At 48.2% G+C, this 21,205-nt stretch overlaps 1 protein-coding gene and 2 long non-coding RNA genes across 23 annotated transcripts in view; 2 read left to right on the plus strand and 1 right to left on the minus strand.

The window, feature by feature from the left end:
• The window catches only part of LOC119117311, an 88,232-nt gene extending 83,617 nt beyond the window's left edge, over window positions 1-4,615 (plus strand). For both annotated transcript variants that reach the window (XR_005096478.1, XR_005096477.1), the window contains one exon: window positions 3,983-4,615. This is a non-coding gene — a long non-coding RNA (uncharacterized LOC119117311). The remainder of the gene's footprint in view (window positions 1-3,982) is intronic.
• A 345-nt stretch (window positions 4,616-4,960) lies between these two features.
• Window positions 4,961-8,159, plus strand: LOC119117302. Of its 3 annotated transcripts, none has more exons than XR_005096467.1 (4): window positions 4,961-5,060; window positions 6,139-6,246; window positions 7,421-7,502; window positions 7,565-8,159. It is a non-coding gene; the product is annotated as an uncharacterized LOC119117302 (long non-coding RNA). The 3 variants fall into 3 exon arrangements; XR_005096466.1 differs by lacking the exon at window positions 4,961-5,060 and adding an exon at window positions 5,722-5,861; XR_005096465.1 differs by lacking the exon at window positions 4,961-5,060 and having other exon boundaries at window positions 6,057-6,246.
• Window positions 8,160-15,160: 7,001 nt separating this feature from the next.
• Window positions 15,161-21,205, minus strand: part of LOC119117275 — a 376,942-nt gene continuing 370,897 nt past the window's right edge. For 14 of the 18 annotated variants that reach the window (XR_005096453.1, XR_005096447.1, XR_005096452.1 and 11 more), the window contains one exon: window positions 15,654-16,055. Coding sequence is in view for 2 of the 18 variants with exons in the window: in XM_037243482.1 (XP_037099377.1) it covers window positions 15,975-16,055 (81 nt within the window). In the remaining 16 variants the exon portion in view is untranslated. Of the gene's footprint in view, window positions 15,610-15,653; window positions 16,056-18,713; window positions 19,560-21,205 lie in introns of those variants that run through there. The other 4 variants (XR_005096445.1, XR_005096443.1, XM_037243480.1 and 1 more) reach the window with 3 other exon arrangements.

Genomic DNA, 21,205 nt, shown 5'->3' on the forward strand with positions numbered 1-21,205 from the left:
TCGTTAAAGGCTTCTGCTGACAATTCGCCTTTTTTTTGTTGTTTTTTTATGGACGCTCTTTTCATTCAAAATCTATTTTCATGGGTGGTGGAAATGAGAGTGGCGAGTCTCAAAGCAGCTCAAAGCAAAAGATAGTTGCTAGGCATTTGCATTTATTCTCGAGTGTGAAATTGCACTTTGTTGAAGAACCGCCGGCCTCGGAGAAGCGCTGCTGCTGTTCGATATCACATCGTACGGATGATGGCAAATGAATTTGTTTAAGCGCCCCATCACTTGTGTCTTTGACATTCCACTTTGCAGTGCCAACAGACTCGAGCGCGCCGGGATTAATTAGCTTTGCACGTCACCGCGAGTAAACGGAATCATGTATCGACTAGATGAGCTGTGAAACGGCAAGAAAAGCCATTTTTCTCGCTGACGGCGAGATGGTTGAGAGGAAATGATCATTAGCATCCGCTAGCAACATTTCTTGATCTGTCGCGTTGAAGAACCTGATTTCAAAAATGGCTCCACCGCTGTCAACAAACATTCAAATATAAACCAATATTGATCCTCGGTTAGCGTTAGCCACTCAAACCTGTAGAAATAAAAACCTTAGCTGAACATAGACTAGATCAATATTTCATGCTTCCAACTGTGTCAACATGTAGAACACCGCAGAAGATCGAGAGCACTAATTAAGAGATGATCACAGCGGAAAAACGTTTATAGTACATAGACGTTAGCCTTTCGCTTTGGCTTAAAAAAAAAAAAAAAATCTCAGTTGGAAATCTGTGAATTTACCGCATGAACTCAAAAGTGGATAAAAGCTGCTCTGGGGACGTTCAAAAGTTCAGAATGTCGAGGAGAAAAATCTTTGGTTTATCGAGCCCAACGCTCCTCCGGCGGTCCTGATGGTGAAGCTGAAGCCGAGTATCGATCCGGCGGTTCAGAGGAGAGGACCCCGCTGGCCCGACCGCACACGCTCAACATACGCACTCCAACTCCTGGAAGCACTCTTGCAACTTCTCCACGCAGCAATATGATCTTGTAAAAGCGTCAAAATGTTTACTAGAAAAACGCTTTATGTAAAGACGATGCCAAGTATCCAATCCCCTTGGGCCTGTAAACTTGTTTACGGTCCCCCGCCCTCAACTGGAGGACCTGAAAGGATTTTTATGGCTTTAAAACTATATTTTATTCAGTCAGTGTGGTCTGGCAATCTGTACGAATCTTTTAAAAGTGTCAACCCGGTGAAGATCAGGGTCAGGAGACAAAGGCCAAACCGTAGTCATAGCTTCTTTCTGAAGGCCATTATGACTGTCAACCCAAATAAATGTATGAGCACCTCATATTAGATACAGTAAAAGCTACAAAACAAACTGACAAATAACTCGTCTTCAAATCAGACGAGTAAAAAGTGGTCAAATATTTAAAAAAAGATATTAAAAGTAATGACACATGAATTTAATGCACAATTTGCCACATAAAATGATGTGGCGGGCCGTATCTGGGCCCCCGGGCCTTGAGTTTGACACCTGTGCTTTAAACTGACCAAAAATATCTTCAATAATCGGACATAATCTGTTTCCGCCAAATGATGAAATGTTTGGTGGCCGCTTACACTCTCTAAGGGCTTTCTTTTCATGTTTGTGTTTTTCATAGATAAAGTGGAGTAAATGGAAAGCCATCCTTCAGTCTTTGGATGCCATACGAAGCTCGCCGCTTCTCCTGTTTGGGGGAACGATATCCCGTCGATGCTGCCAAACACCAATCCTGCCCTTTAGGTCGAAGAACTTGCAGTTGGGCCGGAGAGAATAACGTCCTTGGCGTGGCTTCTCTCAAAGTCACAAAGGCAACAAAGTCCCACCAGCGCAAGATACTGTTTACTGGCCACATTTCACAGCTGTAAAGCTCTGTCGCGCCCGCCGCAGCCTCGATGACAAATCGTGCTCTGGTGCAGCCATACTTGGAGAAGAAAAGCAAGCGGTAGGAGGGGGGGGGGGGTAGTTAATTCCCCCGCCGTCCTTGCCCGTTCCCTTCCTGTAGCGAGCGAGAGGATGCGGCCAGCTGGCTGGTCGCGTCAACAATGAACAAACACAACAGTGTGCAGCAGCTCTGACAAGCAACCTGCAGCTTCCGTCGCAATTTGAGAAATTTTTTTTCTTGGGGGCTGCAGAGCGGGATATCGATAAAGCTGGAAGGGAATTTGCTGCTGTGTGTAGATATAGATATCCTTCCACCCTTTGGCCTTGTCACGTGTCCATGTGTGTGTCATTCATCTGGTGATTTCTTTCACCTTGCTGCCCAAAGCGCACATGCTGACATATTCAAACAACAACAAAGTGCCAGCGTGCTCTGGTTCATGTTGTAGTATGAGGCCCGTAGCGTGAAGCATGCGGCGCCCCCTCAGCACGTCACCGCGCTGTGTAATTGTGTGCTAGGAAAGCCACTTTGTAGCACTCCTCCCGAGCCTCATTGACTCCGTAAATATCATTAACAAACCCTCTCACGCTAAAGTGTGCTCGCACACACACACACACACACACACACACACACACACACACACGTGCGCGCTGTGTGTGCCGCAGTCCCACGGCTACAACAAGTGCTTCCACCAAGCAGCTCTAAATGACTATAATTAAGCCATTTGTTGACATGCTTAACCCAAAACACAAGCACGATCCTGAAAATGCAACAGAGGCACGTAATCGGATCGTCTCTGAATGCACGTAGCGTAATTTTCGGGCTTTAAGGTTGAGACATTGAGACTCCACGTATAGGCACAAAATAAGGTAAGGTGCCAGCTCAGCCCAGTAAGTCCCAAGACTTCAGAAAATAAAATCATCCGCCATTTTTTATGTTTTGTTCCTGGAAAATGCCATATATGTAAGCATTCTAATTATTCCCACCTATGAGGAATGCACGCGTGGAGCTTCCAGCAGATGCTCCAAATGCCAAACGCAAGCATAGCAGACGTTAGAATGGACGAGAACGTCACCGCCGTGCTTTCGGACGCCCTCGGCAACCTCGGCTCGCCGCGTTCGGCGCCATGCATGTGTAATGGCGCCGATGTCCTTTAATGACAAACGTGTCGTTGTAACGTTGCGCGGCGGTGGCATCGGACCAAGTAAATATTTAATAACGCATTACACTTAATGGCCGACTGGCTGCTCGCTGATGAGCTACTGGAACGCGTGGCGTAACGAGCCGTTAGCGGGAGGATCCCACCCACACGGCCCCTCCCTCCCCCCCAGAGGAAAACCATTACATTATGCATGAAAGGATGCAATGAGAAGCAGAAAATTGCTTCAAAACAGACATGTTGCACCACTAATGAGATTTATGATGCTTAAAAGTGCCCATAACCTTGAATGGATGGATAGCGTGGATAAATTGAGTCGTTGAGGGTACAATTACGTAACATCATCCTCGTGCTAACGTCGCTATCGAGAGAATGCGTATTAGGGGGGGAGTGGTAGATTGGTAGAATGCACATGTCAAGGTAATCCATCAGTTAGCCAAGTTTCGCAAGCATCGTCCATCCGGTGACCTTTTACCGCCGCGGCCAATCAATGAGCACGAGCCGGTTAAACAACGGAATCGGAAACGGGATGACGCGTTGACATTTCAAAGGCAGATGGTTAACAATGATTCAAATTGATGCTTTTTATTTTGATGTGCGTCCGACCCCAAATTTCAAGCCAGATGCAAGCGCAAACTTTTTTTTTTTGGTAGCGCCAAAGACAAACGTTCTCCATCTGTTCCGACTCCGCCTTTTGAATTTAATACATGGGACGAGGCGCTGCGAGCGCAGCGTGAGCCGGCAACAAATCCACACTCAAATGAAAGAAGATTAGAAATGTAGGCACCCTATCCGTTTTTATTACACCGCGAGACTTCAGACGGGGATTGCGCTTATTAAAAAAGGGTTCTCACGGGCCGGCCTGCTGAATCTCCTTTTGAAGCTGCCAACCTCTAATTTGTCACTTCTCTCTTGCAGCCTGCCAAGACGACCCCTTCAGCCCTTTTCTCTTGTTCTCCGTGGAAGCTGCTTCTGTTCCGGCTGGGAACCGACTGGACTGACAAAATCAAGCTATTGCTGTCCCATACCACCCTACGAAAAGTTAAAAATCCTATTGTTACAGGAAATGGTGAAAAAATGGGATACGAGTGACGGCCAGCTCAAAACAAAGTCAGTCATATTGTGATTTGCGGCACTAAATATGACAAGTTGGTTCCTCCTTGTGGCACTTTGACATTTTTTAATATACTTTGAGTTCACGTCGCTCCGTTTTGTTATACTGAAGGATTTTTGCGAGCCTTTTTTTTTTTTTATTCTTTATGATTTATTCATGAAGTCACTGGCATTGAATGAAAAACCTTTAGCGAGTACTTAGTGAATTAAATGTGAGTTTTTTGTAATTTAATATAATGGAGTTGTAATTTGAGCTTTGACCAGCAGGACCGGATGGAGTGCCAGGAAGGCTGTGGAAGTGGCCGCCAGCTTGCTGCTGTTTTGTTGTATTTCTTTTCTACAATGATTATTAAGCTTCTTCTGTTGTTAAAAGTGTACTCCCTATGCCAGATAACAGCTGTTGATTTTTTCAAAAACATCCGTGAGGTAAAAATGAATAATAAAACATCCATGTTCTAAATCTTATTTATTCATTTCATTTTTTTACCTCGTGTAGTGTCCCTATTGTTCTTTTTCCCTAATGAAGTGGCCTGTTATTAGGTACACCTCATGAACACTTCAATAGGTAAAATAAACGAATAAATAATATAAATAAATAAAATAAATAAATAAGAAAGTGTTCTGGAGGGACACGAGCGGTCTCAGTTGAGCACTTAAGCCTGAAGTTTTACATTGTAAGCGTATAGCCATCGAAGCAATCCTTTCCACAGTAGTCACCATGGCGCTAGTGTGCAAAGCGCCGTTGGACGAGCAGGAGAAGAAGAAGAAGTATATTTGAATTGGCGGATGTGACGTCACGTCTTCAGGTAAATTGGAGACAGGTGTGCTCAAGAGGAGTTATCAAATGCAGGTGCCACCGAGCGCGTGGCGGGCGGTTTGTCAGGTAAGGGAGCAAATGTTTGTCGTTTCTTGCCGTTTCTCCCGACGGACGCCGTGTTTGTTTGTTGCAGGATTTTCGCGCTCAAGGGGAATTATCAAATGCAGGCGCCACCGACCGCGGGGCATTTTCTCAGGCAAGCGAGCAAATGTTTGTCGTTTTTATTTTGTTTGTTTGTTGCAGGATTGTCGTACTCGTGACCCGGCGACGTTTGGCGTTTCTTACGATGCCTTTTACTGTTTCTTGCAGGATTTTTGCTGTCCAGCAACTCGTGAGTGTTTGAGGTTTGGCCACGGCACGCCACAATCGACTTTGCGTCGCGTCGTTGCGCGCTTCGGTCGTTTTGCCGCTACAGTATTTCAAATGTCTTTCGCGTTTTTTTTTTTAATGCTGGCCAGCATTTTTTCATTCGTTTTAATGTTGAAGGTTCGTAAAACACGCAGCCGATAAGCGCGTGTTTGTCTGGCTATAGGAAACGTTAGTTTGACTATAGTCAAACAAACAATTATGATCGTTGGTTATATTGGTTCTGTTGAGATGTGTGTGCGCCATTTCCTTGTTAAACAAGCTTATGAATGTGACGAATTAGTGACGTCATGTCAAAATCTGATATTTGTGACCCAAATCTATTGAAAAATGGCGCCCGCCCGCCCAAATCTATTCAAAGATGGCGCCCGCCGGCCCAAATGTATTTAAAGATGCGTTCCGTTACGCAACAAACATTTGCGCGCGTTATTTTCTCCCGTTTTGAACCACTCTGCTCAATTCGTGCGACGCCGCAAACCTGGATCGTCTGTCGGATGTGAGGTGAGTTGATGGATGATGAAATTAAAATCTTGATTATCATTCTGATAGTGACTGAAATATTTTAACTTAATACAATATAATGCTAATTATAAATCTATATTAAATGTAAAACTGTACTTAGTATGTTTAATTGTTGCAAAAATAACATGCCATTTCCCCTAAGTATATATTGCATATAAAACTGTACTTTATGTATAATTATTGCAAAAATATCATGCCATTGCCACTCTGCTGGATGTCTATAATTGTTGCAATAATTTGTGTTGGTCTTGTGTAGCGCCAAATAAGGCCGCCTAGCCAGCATCCTTGGACGCAAAGCAAGCGGGAGGCTCTTGAGCCATCTCAGTGATGTTGAGGACACTGAGGAAGACTAGTCCTAAATCAGGTGAAAACAAGTTTGTGCAAAGTTGCAGCTTCCCAGCACACAATTAATGGTGTATGCGTGTTTTTGCAGGCTGCAAGAGGAGCCGAGTGGGATGAGGAAAAGGATGATTCCATTTCAAAAGGAGCAATGCAATTTCCAAAGGAGCAATGGCCTATCCAAAGGAGCAATGGCCTATCCAAAGGAGCAATGGCCTATCCAAAGGAGCAATGGCCTATCCAAAGGAGCCATGGCCTATCCAAAGGAGCCATGGCCTATCCAAAGGAGCCATGGCCTATCCAAAGGAGCCATGGCCTATCCAAAGGAGCCATGGCCTATCCAAAGGAGCCATGGCCTATCCAAAGGAGCCATGGCCTATCCAAAGGAGCCATGGCCTATCCAAAGGAGCCATGGCCTATCCAAAGGAGCCATGGCCTATCCAAAGGAGCCATGCCAAGTCAAGAATGAAGCAGCATGCTGCAAAAGTCGACATGTGTGCGGATCATGTGCCCAGGAGGGGGCAGTGTGGTTGCCTTTGGTTATGGGTGCACGACGGAAAGGTTGCAGGTGTGGACAGGGTTTGGGGGTCTGATGGTTGGTCTTGCTTAAGAGGTGTGCTGTGGTTAAGGTTGTGGCTTGTCTGGATCCAGCGGTGTCTTGTGCTTGGTTGCCATTGACTGCTCACTTGGGGGAGGACGTGGTTACGTGGATGGACACAAAACGAAACTTTGACGTTGAGCCGAATGTCCAATTTTGCCATGACTTGTAACATTTTGTCTTTTTCTAACCTGCCACTGTTGTACTTGCTGCGTTCGTTGTTCTCCCCCGCCACCCCCCCCTCGTTGTAGGGCGGCGTTGGAGCGAGCCGGTCCAGAATGTCCAATTTTCCAATGTGACTTGTGACATTTTGTCGTTTTCCTAACCTACCACTGTTGTACTTAATCTAACCCTAACCTACCACTGTGGTACTTGCGTTCTCCCCTCGGTGTAGGGCAGCATTGGAGCGAGCCAGCAACAGTGTCTTTTTCTAACCTACCACTGTCGTACTTCATTTAACCCTAACCTACCACTGTGGTACTGGTGTTCTTTGTTCTCCCCTCGGTGTAGGGCGGCGTTGGAGCGAGCCGGTCCACGAGGAAGGCGCGGGTGCTCAAGGCATAAGCAGCGCACAACGCATTGCATGTTCTGCCTTTTGCAGGCTGGACGCTAAAGGGGTGCGCATGGCCCGGCCCAACCCGACCCGGCGACAATCACAAAGAGTAGCTAGCCGCTGTGGTCAAGTAAGCAAGTGACCTACCGCTTGGGGTGCATTTTCAGTTTCTGACATTGTTTCTGTCTGCAGATGGCGACCGGGACACGACACGATCAGAGGTGGACCACTTCCCCAGCCTGGTGGCAACACGCCGAAGTATCCTGCCTTGACCGAACACTGGGTTCTGAGGGAGACCCGCTTCCCTGGAGGCGTCGACCTGCGCAGCTTCAACGTGTAACATTGAGTTTTTTTTTAAATTATTTTTAAATTCACACCAGCGGTGTCCAAATGTCTGTTTGAGGGCTGCATACTGAAACAAATTCAGAATTCTTTGACACAAATTAAATAACGAACTTGTGCTATTTTTTGCTACTGCTACAAAGCGGTGTTGTGTTCATTCATGTGGTGTGTTGATAAAGTTGCCCCGAGGCTGCCATTTGGACACCAATGGTGACATGTGTAGGGCTGCACGGGTATTGGAAACCTGCCATATGGTGGTATAGGTTATTGACATGCACTTTAAGAAAGGAAAGTTTTTTTTGTTTAATGTGGCAAATGACTCGTGCTCCATGTTTTCTGGCCTCCTATTTGTAATGAGTTTAGAAGATGAAGAGTCCTTGATGCAAGTTAAATTTAACTGATCTAACTGATGTCATTGTGATCAAATAGTTCATTTCCATCCCAAGTTTTTGCACGACTTTGCTCAATGTACAATACTGCCATATTACTGACTTTCCAATATGTTGTGCAACCCTGATTGAGTGCCAACGCGCAGCGACGGCAAGCGCAAGCGACGGCAAGCGCAAGCGTCCACGCAGCGACGGCAAGCGCAAGCGTCCGCGCAGCGACGGCAAGCGCAAGCGTCCGCGCAGCGACGGCAAGCGCAAGCGTCCGCGCAGCGACGGCAAGCGCAAGCGTCCGCGCAGCGACGGCAAGCGCAAGCGTCCGCGCAGCGACGGCAAGCGCAAGCGTCCGCGCAAGCGACGGCAAGCGCAAGCGACGGCAAGCGCAAGCGAGACTTTTGTGCTTGTCTTGCAAGGTGGAAGAGACTGTGCAAAACGAAGAGCCGGCGGACGGAGGCCACCAGACCCGTGAGCGGGGTGCAAAGGAAGGAATCACCCAAAGAAAGCAGTCGCCAAGTGATGAAGAGGAGCCTGATGCATGACTGGCCAAAGCTGGCCAGAGGGGACATGGCAATCCAATATGCAAGGGTAGTGTACACACTTGTTGGTTTTAATTTGGTTTCCTTATTTGTCTGCCTTTCAGGGTTGCCAGGGCAGCGGATGGGACGGGCGCCAGCATGCACCGAGAGGGATCGGGCCGCACCCACAAGACCAGGGAGGGGGCAGGTAATGAGTACGTCGACACAAGTGAACCGCATGCAACTGAGTGCTGTTTGTCTTTTCGCACTTGTGCGAGGCGGAAGACGAGTCCAACATCGGCCGGAGCAGACCCGGACCTTGGCCCGTGACGAGCGGAGATGCGGCGAGGCCGGGAGGGCAAAGCGCCCGGCCAGCGTTGCGGGGGAGTATGACTTTGTTTTTTCTTTTGCGCTCTCCCTCCCTCCCTGCCTACCTCCCTCCCTCCCTCCCTCCCTCCCTCCCTGTTCGAATAGGGTAACTAGCAGCACGCACGGGCAATTGGGTTGCCGTGACCCTCTAGATACGAATTGGCAAAGTAGACACCCCCTCCCTCCCCCCCCCCCTCTCTCTCTCGCTCTCTTTCTCTGATGCGCCCGGCAGTACCTGCATGGCCTGGTGCACTCAGGGTGGAACGTGGCTATACCTTGCCCTTTGTGGAATACCAGGGTATAATGTCTGCCTGCCTGGGTCCCAGTGTCGTCGACGGTGTCGAGGTCGATGAGATTCTCCGTGACGCCCTCCGTGACGTCACGTTTTCCTTTTTTTTCCTCTCGGGGCCAAGCCAGCTCTCCTGGCCGGTTGTGCTTAAGTGCGCACCAAAGCCTCTTCTCATCTGCTCTTGCTCTCTCCCTCCCTCCCTCCCTTTTTGTAAGGGGTTAAACCTTTCATAACCCGGATCGCTCCAATGCGGGAGGGCCGTATGAGACATGCGCCAGCCCGTGCGTGGCGCTAGTTGCCTGATTCAAACTTACCTTAGTCAAGGTCGCTAGTGGAAATTTTCCTCTTGCCAAAACCACCACAATATGTCTGCCTTTCAGGATTGCCGGGGTAGCGGACCGAACGAGTGCTTGCACCGAGAGGGACAGGACCGGAGCGCGAGACCAGAGGGTAATAATAAACTTTATTTGTATAGCACCTTTCATACAAGAAATGCAGCTCAAAGCGGTTTACAATAAAGAAAGAAATAAGCATTGAATGCTTCACATAGGAACCGACCTAAAAAGAACATGACATTAAAACAAAAACATTCATGTATGCATACACAATTAATAAAGTGAGCTTAAAATAGGAGCAAGCTTTAATAAATAGGTCATGAGTACGTCCACAGAAGTGAACCGCATGCAACAGAGGGCCGTTTTTCTTTTTGCAGTTGCGCGAGGCGGAGGATGAGTCCAAACGTTGAATACCGGCCGGGAGGGGACCCGAACCATCGGCCGACCTTCGCCCGTGACGAGCGGCCTACACGAGACGGACGGACGGACGGACGGGTGCAGATGCGGCGAGGGCAAAGTGCCCAGCCAGCATTTAAGGAGAGTATGACTGTTTTTCCTTTTGTGCTTTTTTCTTTCCCTTCCTCCACTTTTTCACTGGGTGTGCACACTGGCTGTCTGCATGAAGCCGTTCTTTCTCAGCGCTGCGTCATTTGGCAATATTGTTTTTATTGTTTTTTTAATACATGAAGTGAACTGTTTGTATTGTGTGTGTGTGTGTGTGTGTGTACACCTCTGAACCTGAATTAAACTGTGAACTCAATTCAAGTGGTCCATTTTAAACTGGCATGCGCAGTCTATAGTGCATAATCAGAGTTACATGACAGCATACAAACTGGAATCATTTGAGACATTCTCAATGATGAGGCAATTGTAAAGTTAGTCTCAAACAAAATTGTCTTGTTAAATATGCACTGTCAGGCTTTTTATTTTTACTACACAAAGAAAAGCTGTATGCATTCTAAATTGTTGACAAAAGCCAAGTAGCCTGACACCCATAGATTCGAACGACAAGCTTAAGCCTACGAACAGTCCCCGTTGCGATCAATAAGTCTTCTTTGGCAACCCTGCTTTAAAATGGCCACCGAACTCACAATCTTGCTTTATGTTGGTGCATTTTTCTGTACGAGTAAAAGTCTATTTTAATCAAGTCTGAGGCTTTTTTTTTTTTAAATCATGCATCATGTGGGCATTCTTGTGAATAAAGTCCACGTTGGTGTGTTTTCTTCCTGTTTGTGGTCTTGTAAATAAAGTCAACTTTGGTGTCAGTCATCATTCACGATGCGCCGTAATTGATGCTGCATCTCTTAAATATGAAACTTATTGCATGTTTTGTTACAGGGCTAGGCTTCATTTGCTGGCTGACTACAAAGAAGGCCGTTGCTGTACAGTCCAGGGCGTTGCTAAAGTAAATTGAATTTATAAACCTAGCGTGTAACGTCCAGGACCTTGGCTTTCAATTCAAAGCACAGTTGCATGTTGCTTAACACGGCCAGCCTTGGTGCATGTAGTGGGTGCCACCTCCCAGTTCCGAGTTAACTAAAGGCCACACCGCAACCTGCTTAGGTGGCACGCAAGTGAGGCACTCTTAATACCGGCATCTTTATTAAATTGACCTTATCAGACAGGTGAGATGAATTCCAAGTGCTGCCACCTAGTGGCGGCGTATTTGCCTCAACCTGTCTAACGCTCCATTTAACTATGCAATCTTTTTTAATTTGAAACATTACAAATGATAGGTGCCCTAATTAGACAGCTGGGTCAATGCGACCCGTCTTTTGCGGTTTGATTTGCCCCAAGCAACCTAACAAATACACATATGCACACTTGCTCCATTTTTGCTCAACTTTAGTGTTATTTATTCATCACTCTTTATTCATTGTGCATTGTTTTTATTTTATTTTTGTGTTTACTTGTATGTATATTGTGTACTATGTCTTGTCACCGTGGGATAGTGGGAACGTTATTTCGATTTCTATGTTTCTTGGCATGTGAAGAAATTGACAATAAACCAGAGTTTGACAAGTACTGCCGCTATCTCGCCAATGTGCACGTGTCTAAAAAGTACAAAGCATCAAATTCATTTGCACGATAAACTTCTAAACCACATGCTAAAAAACATTCACCTGATGCAGAATGTCTTCTACTGTAGCTTGCTTAGATTTGCCAAATTGAACATTGCCGTACTCCAACCCGAGGCTGTCCTCAGCACTGCAAACCTTTGTGCCGGTACACCGTATGTAAATGACGGGATTTTTTTTTTTTACACCTCATCTAATATGTATCAAGCATACCAGATGGTGTTTTAGAACAGCCTAGAATAGTCAATTACGAAAATGAAAAAAAAAAAAAACTTGTCAAAGTCCTAAAAAGATATGTTATTTCTTTAATCGCTGCAAGGAAGGAGAATTGGCAAGCGTTAGCCCATTCATGATCAGCGCAGAGCAGTATATTTTGCAGCGCGGCGTTGGCAGCGCAAGCAGCATGGGGTGCAGGTAGCGCAGGCAGCATGGGGTGCAGGTAGCGCAGGCAGCATGGGGTGCAGGCAGCATGGGGTGCAGGCAGCATGGGGTGCAGGGGGCGCAGGCAGCATGGGGTGCAGGGGGCGCAGGCAGCATGGGGTGCAGGGGGCGCAGGCAGCATGGGGAGCAGGGGGCGCAAGCAGCCGGGATGGAGAATCGAACCCTGGATCTCAGGTGTTCGAGCGCAGCGACGGAGCCACTCGCCAAGCGTGGCGAGCTCGGCAGTCACCCCGCTTCCACTTCGAGTCATTCTCAACTGCCTAGTGGTGCGTCCCGCGCGCGTTGGGTAAGTACAAAAGAGTGCAGACGGCCGAGGGCTGCCAGGTCGAAACAGCCGACTGGTTGGTGACACGGCCTCTTGCCCCGAAAGAACCTGGTTCGATCCCAGTGGGGAGCGCATTCTCAGAGCTCCTTTTGTAAGTGTCTGCATATGTGCGTACAGCTTGCATATTTAAGTATTTATTTATGGGTAAACACCCAGTGTGGCCCCGCCCACAAGTGGGCGGAGCAATGCAGCTGGGCCCGCCCCTGGGGGAAAAAATCCAGTAGCCCCGCCCCCTGCCCTACTAAAAGACAGTAGGGTAGGGGGCGGGGCGAAGCCCCGCCCCCTACTAAAAGACAGTAGGGTAGGGGGGGGGCTTCGCCCCGCCCCCTACCCTACTAAAAGACAGTAGGGTAGGGGGCGGGGCGAAGCCCCGCCCCCTGCCCTACTAAAAGACAGTAGGGCAGGGGGCGGGGCTTCGCCCCGCCCCCTACCCTACTAAAAGACAGTAGGGTAGGGGGCGGGGCGAAGCCCCGCCCCCTGCCCTACTAAAAGACAGTAGGGTAGGGGGCGGGGCGAAGCCCCGCCCCCTGCCCTACAGAAAGACAGTAGGGTAGGGGGCGGGGCTACTGGATACTGTCTTTCTGTCTACTTACTACTGTCTTTTAGTAGGGCAGGGGGCGGGGCGAAGCCCCGCCCCCTACCCTACTGTCTTTTAGTAGGGTAGGGGGCGGGGCGAAGCCCCGCCCCCTGCCCTACTGTCTTTTAGTAGGGTAGGGGGCGGGGCTTCGCCCCGCCCCCTACCCTACTGTCTTTTAGTAGGGTAGGGGGCGGGGCTTCGCCCCGCCCCCTACCCTACTGTCTTTTAGTAGGGTAGGGGGCGGGGCTTCGCCCCGCCCCCTACCCTACTGTCTTTTAGTAGGGCAGGGGGCGGGGCTACTGGATACTGTCTTTTAGTAGGGCAGGGGGCGGGGCTACTGGATTTTTTCCCCCAGGGGCGGGCCCAGCTGCATTGCTCCGCCCACTTGTGGGCGGGGCCACACTGGGTGTTTACCCATAAATAAATACTTAAATATGCAAGCTGTACGCACATATGCAGACACTTACAAAAGGAGCTCTGAGAATGCGCTCCCCACTGGGATCGAACCAGGTTCTTTCGGGGCAAGAGGCCGTGTCACCAACCAGTCGGCTGTTTCGACCTGGCAGCCCTCGGCCGTCTGCACTCTTTTGTACTTACCCAACGCGCGCGGGACGCACCACTAGGCAGTTGAGAATGACTCGAAGTGGAAGCGGGGTGACTGCCGAGCTCGCCACGCTTGGCGAGTGGCTCCGTCGCTGCGCTCGAACACCTGAGATCCAGGGTTCGATTCTCCATCCCGGCTGCTTGCGCCCCCTGCTCCCCATGCTGCCTGCGCCCCCTGCACCCCATGCTGCCTGCGCCCCCTGCACCCCATGCTGCCTGCGCCCCCTGCACCCCATGCTGCCTGCACCCCATGCTGCCTGCACCCCATGCTGCCTGCGCTACCTGCACCCCATGCTGCCTGCGCTACCTGCACCCCATGCTGCTTGCGCTGCCAACGCCGCGCTGCAAAATATACTGCTCTGCGCTGATCATGAATGGGCTAACGCTTGCCAATTCTCCTTCCTTGCAGCGATTAAAGAAATAACATATCTTTTTAGGACTTTGACAAGTTTTTTTTTTTTTTCATTTTCGTAATTGACTATTCTAGGCTGTTCTAAAACACCATCTGGTATGCTTGATACATATTAGATGAGGTGTAAAAAAAAAAAATCCCGTCATTTACATACGGTGTACCGGCACAAAGGTTTGCAGTGCTGAGGACAGCCTCGGGTTGGAGTACGGCAATGTTCAATTTGGCAAATCTAAGCAAGCTACAGTAGAAGACATTCTGCATCAGGTGAATGTTTTTTAGCATGTGGTTTAGAAGTTTATCGTGCAAATGAATTTGATGCTTTGTACTTTTTAGACACGTGCACATTGGCGAGATAGCGGCAGTACTTGTCAAACTCTGGTTTATTGTCAATTTCTTCACATGCCAAGAAACATAGAAATCGAAATAACGTTCCCACTATCCCACGGTGACAAGACATAGTACACAATATACATACAAGTAAACACAAAAATAAAATAAAAACAATGCACAATGAATAAAGAGTGATGAATAAATAACACTAAAGTTGAGCAAAAATGGAGCAAGTGTGCATATGTGTATTTGTTAGGTTGCTTGGGGCAAATCAAACCGCAAAAGACGGGTCGCATTGACCCAGCTGTCTAATTAGGGCACCTATCATTTGTAATGTTTCAAATTAAAAAAAGATTGCATAGTTAAATGGAGCGTTAGACAGGTTGAGGCAAATACGCCGCCACTAGGTGGCAGCACTTGGAATTCATCTCACCTGTCTGATAAGGTCAATTTAATAAAGATGCCGGTATTAAGAGTGCCTCACTTGCGTGCCACCTAAGCAGGTTGCGGTGTGGCCTTTAGTTAACTCGGAACTGGGAGGTGGCACCCACTACATGCACCAAGGCTGGCCGTGTTAAGCAACATGCAACTGTGCTTTGAATTGAAAGCCAAGGTCCTGGACGTTACACGCTAGGTTTATAAATTCAATTTACTTTAGCAACGCCCTGGACTGTACAGCAACGGCCTTCTTTGTAGTCAGCCAGCAAATGAAGCCTAGCCCTGTAACAAAACATGCAATAAGTTTCATATTTAAGAGATGCAGCATCAATTACGGCGCATCGTGAATGATGACTGACACCAAAGTTGACTTTATTTACAAGACCACAAACAGGAAGAAAACACACCAACGTGGACTTTATTCACAAGAATGCCCACATGATGCATGATTTAAAAAAAAAAAAAGCCTCAGACTTGATTAAAATAGACTTTTACTCGTACAGAAAAATGCACCAACATAAAGCAAGATTGTGAGTTCGGTGGCCATTTTAAAGCAGGGTTGCCAAAGAAGACTTATTGATCGCAACGGGGACTGTTCGTAGGCTTAAGCTTGTCGTTCGAATCTATGGGTGTCAGGCTACTTGGCTTTTGTCAACAATTTAGAATGCATACAGCTTTTCTTTGTGTAGTAAAAATAAAAAGCCTGACAGTGCATATTTAACAAGACAATTTTGTTTGAGACTAACTTTACAATTGCCTTATCATTGAGAATGTCTCAAATGATTCCAGTTTTTATGCTGTCATGTAACTCTGATTATGCACTATAGACTGCGCATGCCAGTTTAAAATGGACCACTTGAATTGAGTTCACAGTTTAATTCAGGTTCAGAGGTACACACACACACACACACAATTACAGTACAAACAGTTCACTTCATGTATTAAAAAAACAATAAAAACAATATTGCAAAATGACGCAGCGCTGAGAAAGAATGGCTTCATGCAGACAGCCAGTGTGCACACCCAGTGAAAAGGTGGAGGGAGTGAAAGAAAGAAAGCACAAAAGGAAAACCAAAGTGATACTCTCCTTAAATGCTGGCTGGGCACTTTGCCCTCGCCGCATCTGCACCCGTCCGTCCGTCCGTCTCGTGTAGGCCGCTCATCACGGGCGAAGGTCGGCCGATGGTTCGGGTCCCCTCCCGGCCGGTATTCGACGTTTGGACTCATCCTCCGCCTCGCGCAACTGCAAAAAGAAAAACGGCCCTCTGTTGCATGCGGTTCACTTCTGTGGACGTACTCATGACCTATTTATTAAAGCTTGCTCCTATTTTAAGCTCACTTTATTAATTGTGTATGCATACATGAATGTTTTTGTTTTAATGTCATGTTCTTTTTATGTCTGTTCCTATGTGAAGCATTCAATGCTTATTTCTTTCTTTATTGTAAACCGCTTTGAGCTGCATTTCTTGTATGAAAGGTGCTATACAAATAAAGTTTATTATTACCCTCTGGTCTCGCGCTCCGGTCCTGTCCCTCTCGGTGCAAGCACTCGTTCGGTCCGCTACCCCGGCAATCCTGAAAGGCAGACATAGTGGTGGTTTTGGCAAGAGGAAAATTTCCACTAGCGACCTTGACTAAGGTAAGTTTGAATCGGGCAACTAGCGCCACGCACGGGCTGGCGCATGTCTCATACGGCCCTCCCGCATTGGAGCGATCCGGGTTATGAAAGGTTTAACCCCTTACAAAAAGGGAGGGAGGGAGGGAGAGAGCAAGAGGAGATGAGAAGAGGCTTTGGTGCGCACTTAAGCACAACCGGCCAGGAGAGCTGGCTTGGCCCCGAGAGGAAAAAAAAAGGAAAACGTGACGTCACGGAGGGCGTCACTGAGAATCTCATCGACCTCGACACCGTCGACGACACTGGGACCCAGGCAGGCAGACATTATACCCTGGTATTCCACAAAGGGCAAGGTATAGCCACGTTCCACCCTGAGTGCACCAGGCCATGCAGGTACTGCCGGGCGCATCAGAGAAAGAGAGCGAGAGAGAGAGGGGGGGTGGTGGAGGGAGGGAGGGAGGAAGGGGGTGTCTACATTGCCAATTCGTATCTAGAGGGTCACGGCAACCCAATTGCCCGTGCGTGCTGCTAGTTACCCTATTCGAACAGACAGGGAGGGAGGTAGGCAGGGAGGGAGGGAGAGCGCAAAAGAAAAAACAAAGTCATACTCCCCCGCAACGCTGGCCGGGCGCTTTGCCCTCCCGGCCTCGCCGCATCTCCGCTCGTCACGGGCCAAGGTCCGGGTCTGCTCCGGCCGATGTTAGACTCGTCTTCCGCCTCGCACAAGTGCGAAAAGACAAACAGCACTCAGTTGCATGCGGTTCACTTGTGTCGACGTACTCATTACCTGCCCCCTCCCTGGTCTTGTGGGTGCGGCCCGATCCCTCTCGGTGCATGCTGGCGCCCGTCCCATCCGCTGCCCCGGCAACCCTGAAAGGCAGACAAATAAGGAAACCAAATTAAAACCAACAAGTGTGTACACTACCCTTGCATATTGGATTGCCATGTCCCCTCTGGCCAGCTTTGGCCAGTCATGCATCAGGCTCCTCTTCATCACTTGGCGACTGCTTTCTTTGGGTGATTCCTTCCTTTGCACCCCGCTCACGGGTCTGGTGGCCTCCGTCCGCCGGCTCTTCGTTTTGCACAGTCTCTTCCACCTTGCAAGACAAGCACAAAAGTCTCGCTTGCGCTTGCCGTCGCTTGCGCTTGCCGTCGCTTGCGCGGACGCTTGCGCTTGCCGTCGCTGCGCGGACGCTTGCGCTTGCCGTCGCTGCGCGGACGCTTGCGCTTGCCGTCGCTGCGCGGACGCTTGCGCTTGCCGTCGCTGCGCGGACGCTTGCGCTTGCCGTCGCTGCGCGGACGCTTGCGCTTGCCGTCGCTGCGTGGACGCTTGCGCTTGCCGTCGCTTGCGCTTGCCGTCGCTGCGCGTTGGCACTCAATCAGGGTTGCACAACATATTGGAAAGTCAGTAATATGGCAGTATTGTACATTGAGCAAAGTTGTGCAAAAACTTGGGATGGAGGTGAACTATTTGATCACAATGACATCAGTTAGATCAGTTACTTTAACTTGCATCAATGACTCTTCATCTTCTAAACTCATTACAAATAGGAGGCCAGAAAACATGGAGCTCGAGTCATTTGCCACATTAAACAAAAAAAACGTTCCTTTCTTAAATTGCATGTCAATAACCTATACCACCATATGGCAGGTTTCCAATACCCGTGCAGCCCTACACATGTCACCATCGGTGTCCAAATGGCAGCCTAGGGGCAGCTTTAGCAACACACCACATGAATGACCTTCAAAATGAACACAACACCGCTTTGTAGCAGTAGCAAAAAATAGCACAAGTTCGTTATTTAATTTGTGTCAAAGAATTCTGAATTTGTTTCAGTATGCAGCCCTCAAACAGACATTTGGACACCGCTGGTGTGAATTTAAAAATAATAAAAAAAAACTCAATGTTACACGTTGAAGCTGCGCAGGTCGACGCCTCCAGGGAAGCGGGTCTCCCTCAGAACCCAGTGTTCGGTCAAGGCAGGATACTTTGGAGTGTTGCCACCAGGCTGGGGAAGTGGTCCACCTCTGATCGTGTCGCGTCCCGGTCGCCATCTGCAGACAGAAACAGAAACAATGTCAGAAACTCAAAGAGCACCCCAAGTGGTAGGTCACTTGCTTACTTGACCACAGCGGCTAGCTACTCTGTGATTGTCGCCGGGTCGGGTTGGGCCGGGTCGGGCCATGCGCACCCCTTTAGCGTCCAGCCTGCAAAAGGCAGAACACGCAATGCGTTGTGCGCTGCTTATGCCTCTAGCACCCGCGCCCGCTGCTTCCTCGTGGACCAGCTCGCTCCAACGCCGCCCTACACCGAGGGGAGAACAAAGAACACTAGTACCACAGTGGTAGGTTAGGGTTAAATGAAGTACGACAGTGGTAGGTTAGAAAAAGACCCAAAATGTGAATGTCTCGCTCCAACACCTAGGGGAGAACAAAGAACGCAAGTACCACAGTGGTAGGTTAGGGTTAGATTAAGTACAACGGTGGTAGGTTAGGAAAACGACACAAAATGTCACAAGTCACATTGGAAAATTGGACATTCGGGACCGGCTCGCTCCAACGCCGCCCTACAACGAGGGGGGGGACAAAGAACGCAGCAAGTACAACAGTGGCAGGTTAGAAAAAGACAAAATGTTACAAGTCATGGCAAAATTGGACCTTCGGATCCACGTCAAAGTTTAGTTTGCGTCCATCCACGTGACCACATCCTCCCCCAAGTGAGCCGTCAATGGCAACCAAGCACAAGACAACGCTGGATCCAGACAAGCCACAACCTTAACCACAGCACACCTCTTAAGCAAGACCAACCATCAGACCCCCAAACACTGTCCACACCTGCAACCTTTCCGTCGTGCACCCATAACCAAAGGCAACCACCCTGCCGCCTCCTGGGCACATGATCCGCACACGTCGACTTTTGCAGTGCGCTGCTTGATTCTTGACTTGATATGGCATTGCTCCTTTGGATAGGCCATTGCTCCTTTGGATAGGGCATTGCTCCTTTGGATAGGCCATTGCTCCTTTGGATAGGCCATTGCTCCTTTGGATAGGCCATTGCTCCTTTGGAAATTGCATTGCTCCTTTTGAAATGGAATCATCCTTTTCCTCATCCCACTCGGCTCCTCTTGCAGCCTGCAAAAACACGCATACACCATTAATTGTGTGCTGGGAAGCTGCAACTTTGCACAAACTTGTTTTCACCTGATTTAGGACTAGTCTTCCTCAGTGTCCTCAACATCACTGAGATGGCTCAAGAGCCTCCCGCTTGCTTTGCGTCCAAGGATGCTGGCTAGGCGGCCTTATTTGGCGCTACACAAGACCAACACAAATTGCAACAATTATAGACATCTAGGAGAGTGGCAATGGCATGATATTTTTGCAATAATTATACATACCAAGTACAGTTTTATATGCAATATATACTTAGGGGAAATGGCATGTTATTTTTGCAACAATTAAACATACTAAGTACAGTTTTACATTTAATATAGATTTATAATTAAAATATTTCAGTCACTATCAGAAAGAATCAAGATTTTAATTTCATCATCCATCAACTCACCTCACATCCGACAGACGATCCAGGTTTGCGGCGTCGCACGAATTGAGCAGAGTGGTTCAAAACGGGAGAAAATAACGCGCGCAAATGTTTGTTGCGTAACGGAACGCATCTTTAAATAAATTTGGGCCGGCGGGCGCCATCTTTGAATAGATTTGGGCCGGCGGGCGCCATCTTTGAATAGATTTGGGTCACAAATATCGGATTTTGACATGACGTCACTAATTCGTCACATTCATAAGCTTGTTTAACAAGGAAATGGCGCACACACATCTCAACAGAACCAATATAACCAACGATCATAATTGTTTATTTGACTATAGTCAAACTAACGTTTCCTATAGCCAGACAAACACGCGCTTATCGGCGGCGTGTTTTACGAACCTTCAACATAAAAACGAATGAAAAAATGCTGGCCAGCATTAAAAAACAAACCCCGCGAAAGACATTTGAAATACTGTAGCGGCAAAACGACCGAAGCGCGCAACGACGCGACGCAAAGTCGATTGTGGCGTGCCGTGGCCGAACCTCAAACACTCACGAGTTCCTGGACAGCAGAAATCCTGCAAGAAATAGTAAAAGGCATCGTAAGAAACGCCAAACGTCGCCGAGTCACGAGTACGACAATCCTGCAACAAACAAACAAAAATAAAAACGACAAACATTTGCTCGCTTGCCTGAGAAAATGCCCCGCGGTCGGTGGCGCCTGCATTTGATAATTCCCCTTGAGCGCGAAAATCCTGCAACAAACAAACACGGCGTCCGTCGGGAGAAACGGCAAGAAACGACAAACATTTGCTCCCTTACCTGACAAACCGCCCGCCACGCGCTCGGTGGCACCTGCATTTGATAACTCCTCTTGAGCACACCTGTCTCCAATTTACCTGAAGACGTGACGTCACATCCGCCAATTCAAATAGTCTTCTTCTTCTCCTGCTCGTCCAACGGCGCTTTGCACACTAGCGCCATGGTGACTACTGTGGAAAGGATTGCTTCGATGACTATACGCTTACAATGTAAAACTTCAGGCTTAAGTGCTCAACTGAGACCGCTCGTGTCCCTCCAGAACACTTTCTTATTTATTTATTCGTTTATTTTACCTATTGAAGTGTTCATGAGGTGTACCTAATAACAGGCCACTTCATTAGGGGAAAAAACAATAGGGACACTACACGAGGTAAAAAAAAAAAATGAAATGAATAAAACAAAATAAGGTTTG

Source organism: Syngnathus acus, chromosome 23, assembly GCF_901709675.1.
Source record: "Syngnathus acus chromosome 23, fSynAcu1.2, whole genome shotgun sequence".
Taxonomy (NCBI): Eukaryota; Metazoa; Chordata; class Actinopteri; order Syngnathiformes; family Syngnathidae; genus Syngnathus; species Syngnathus acus.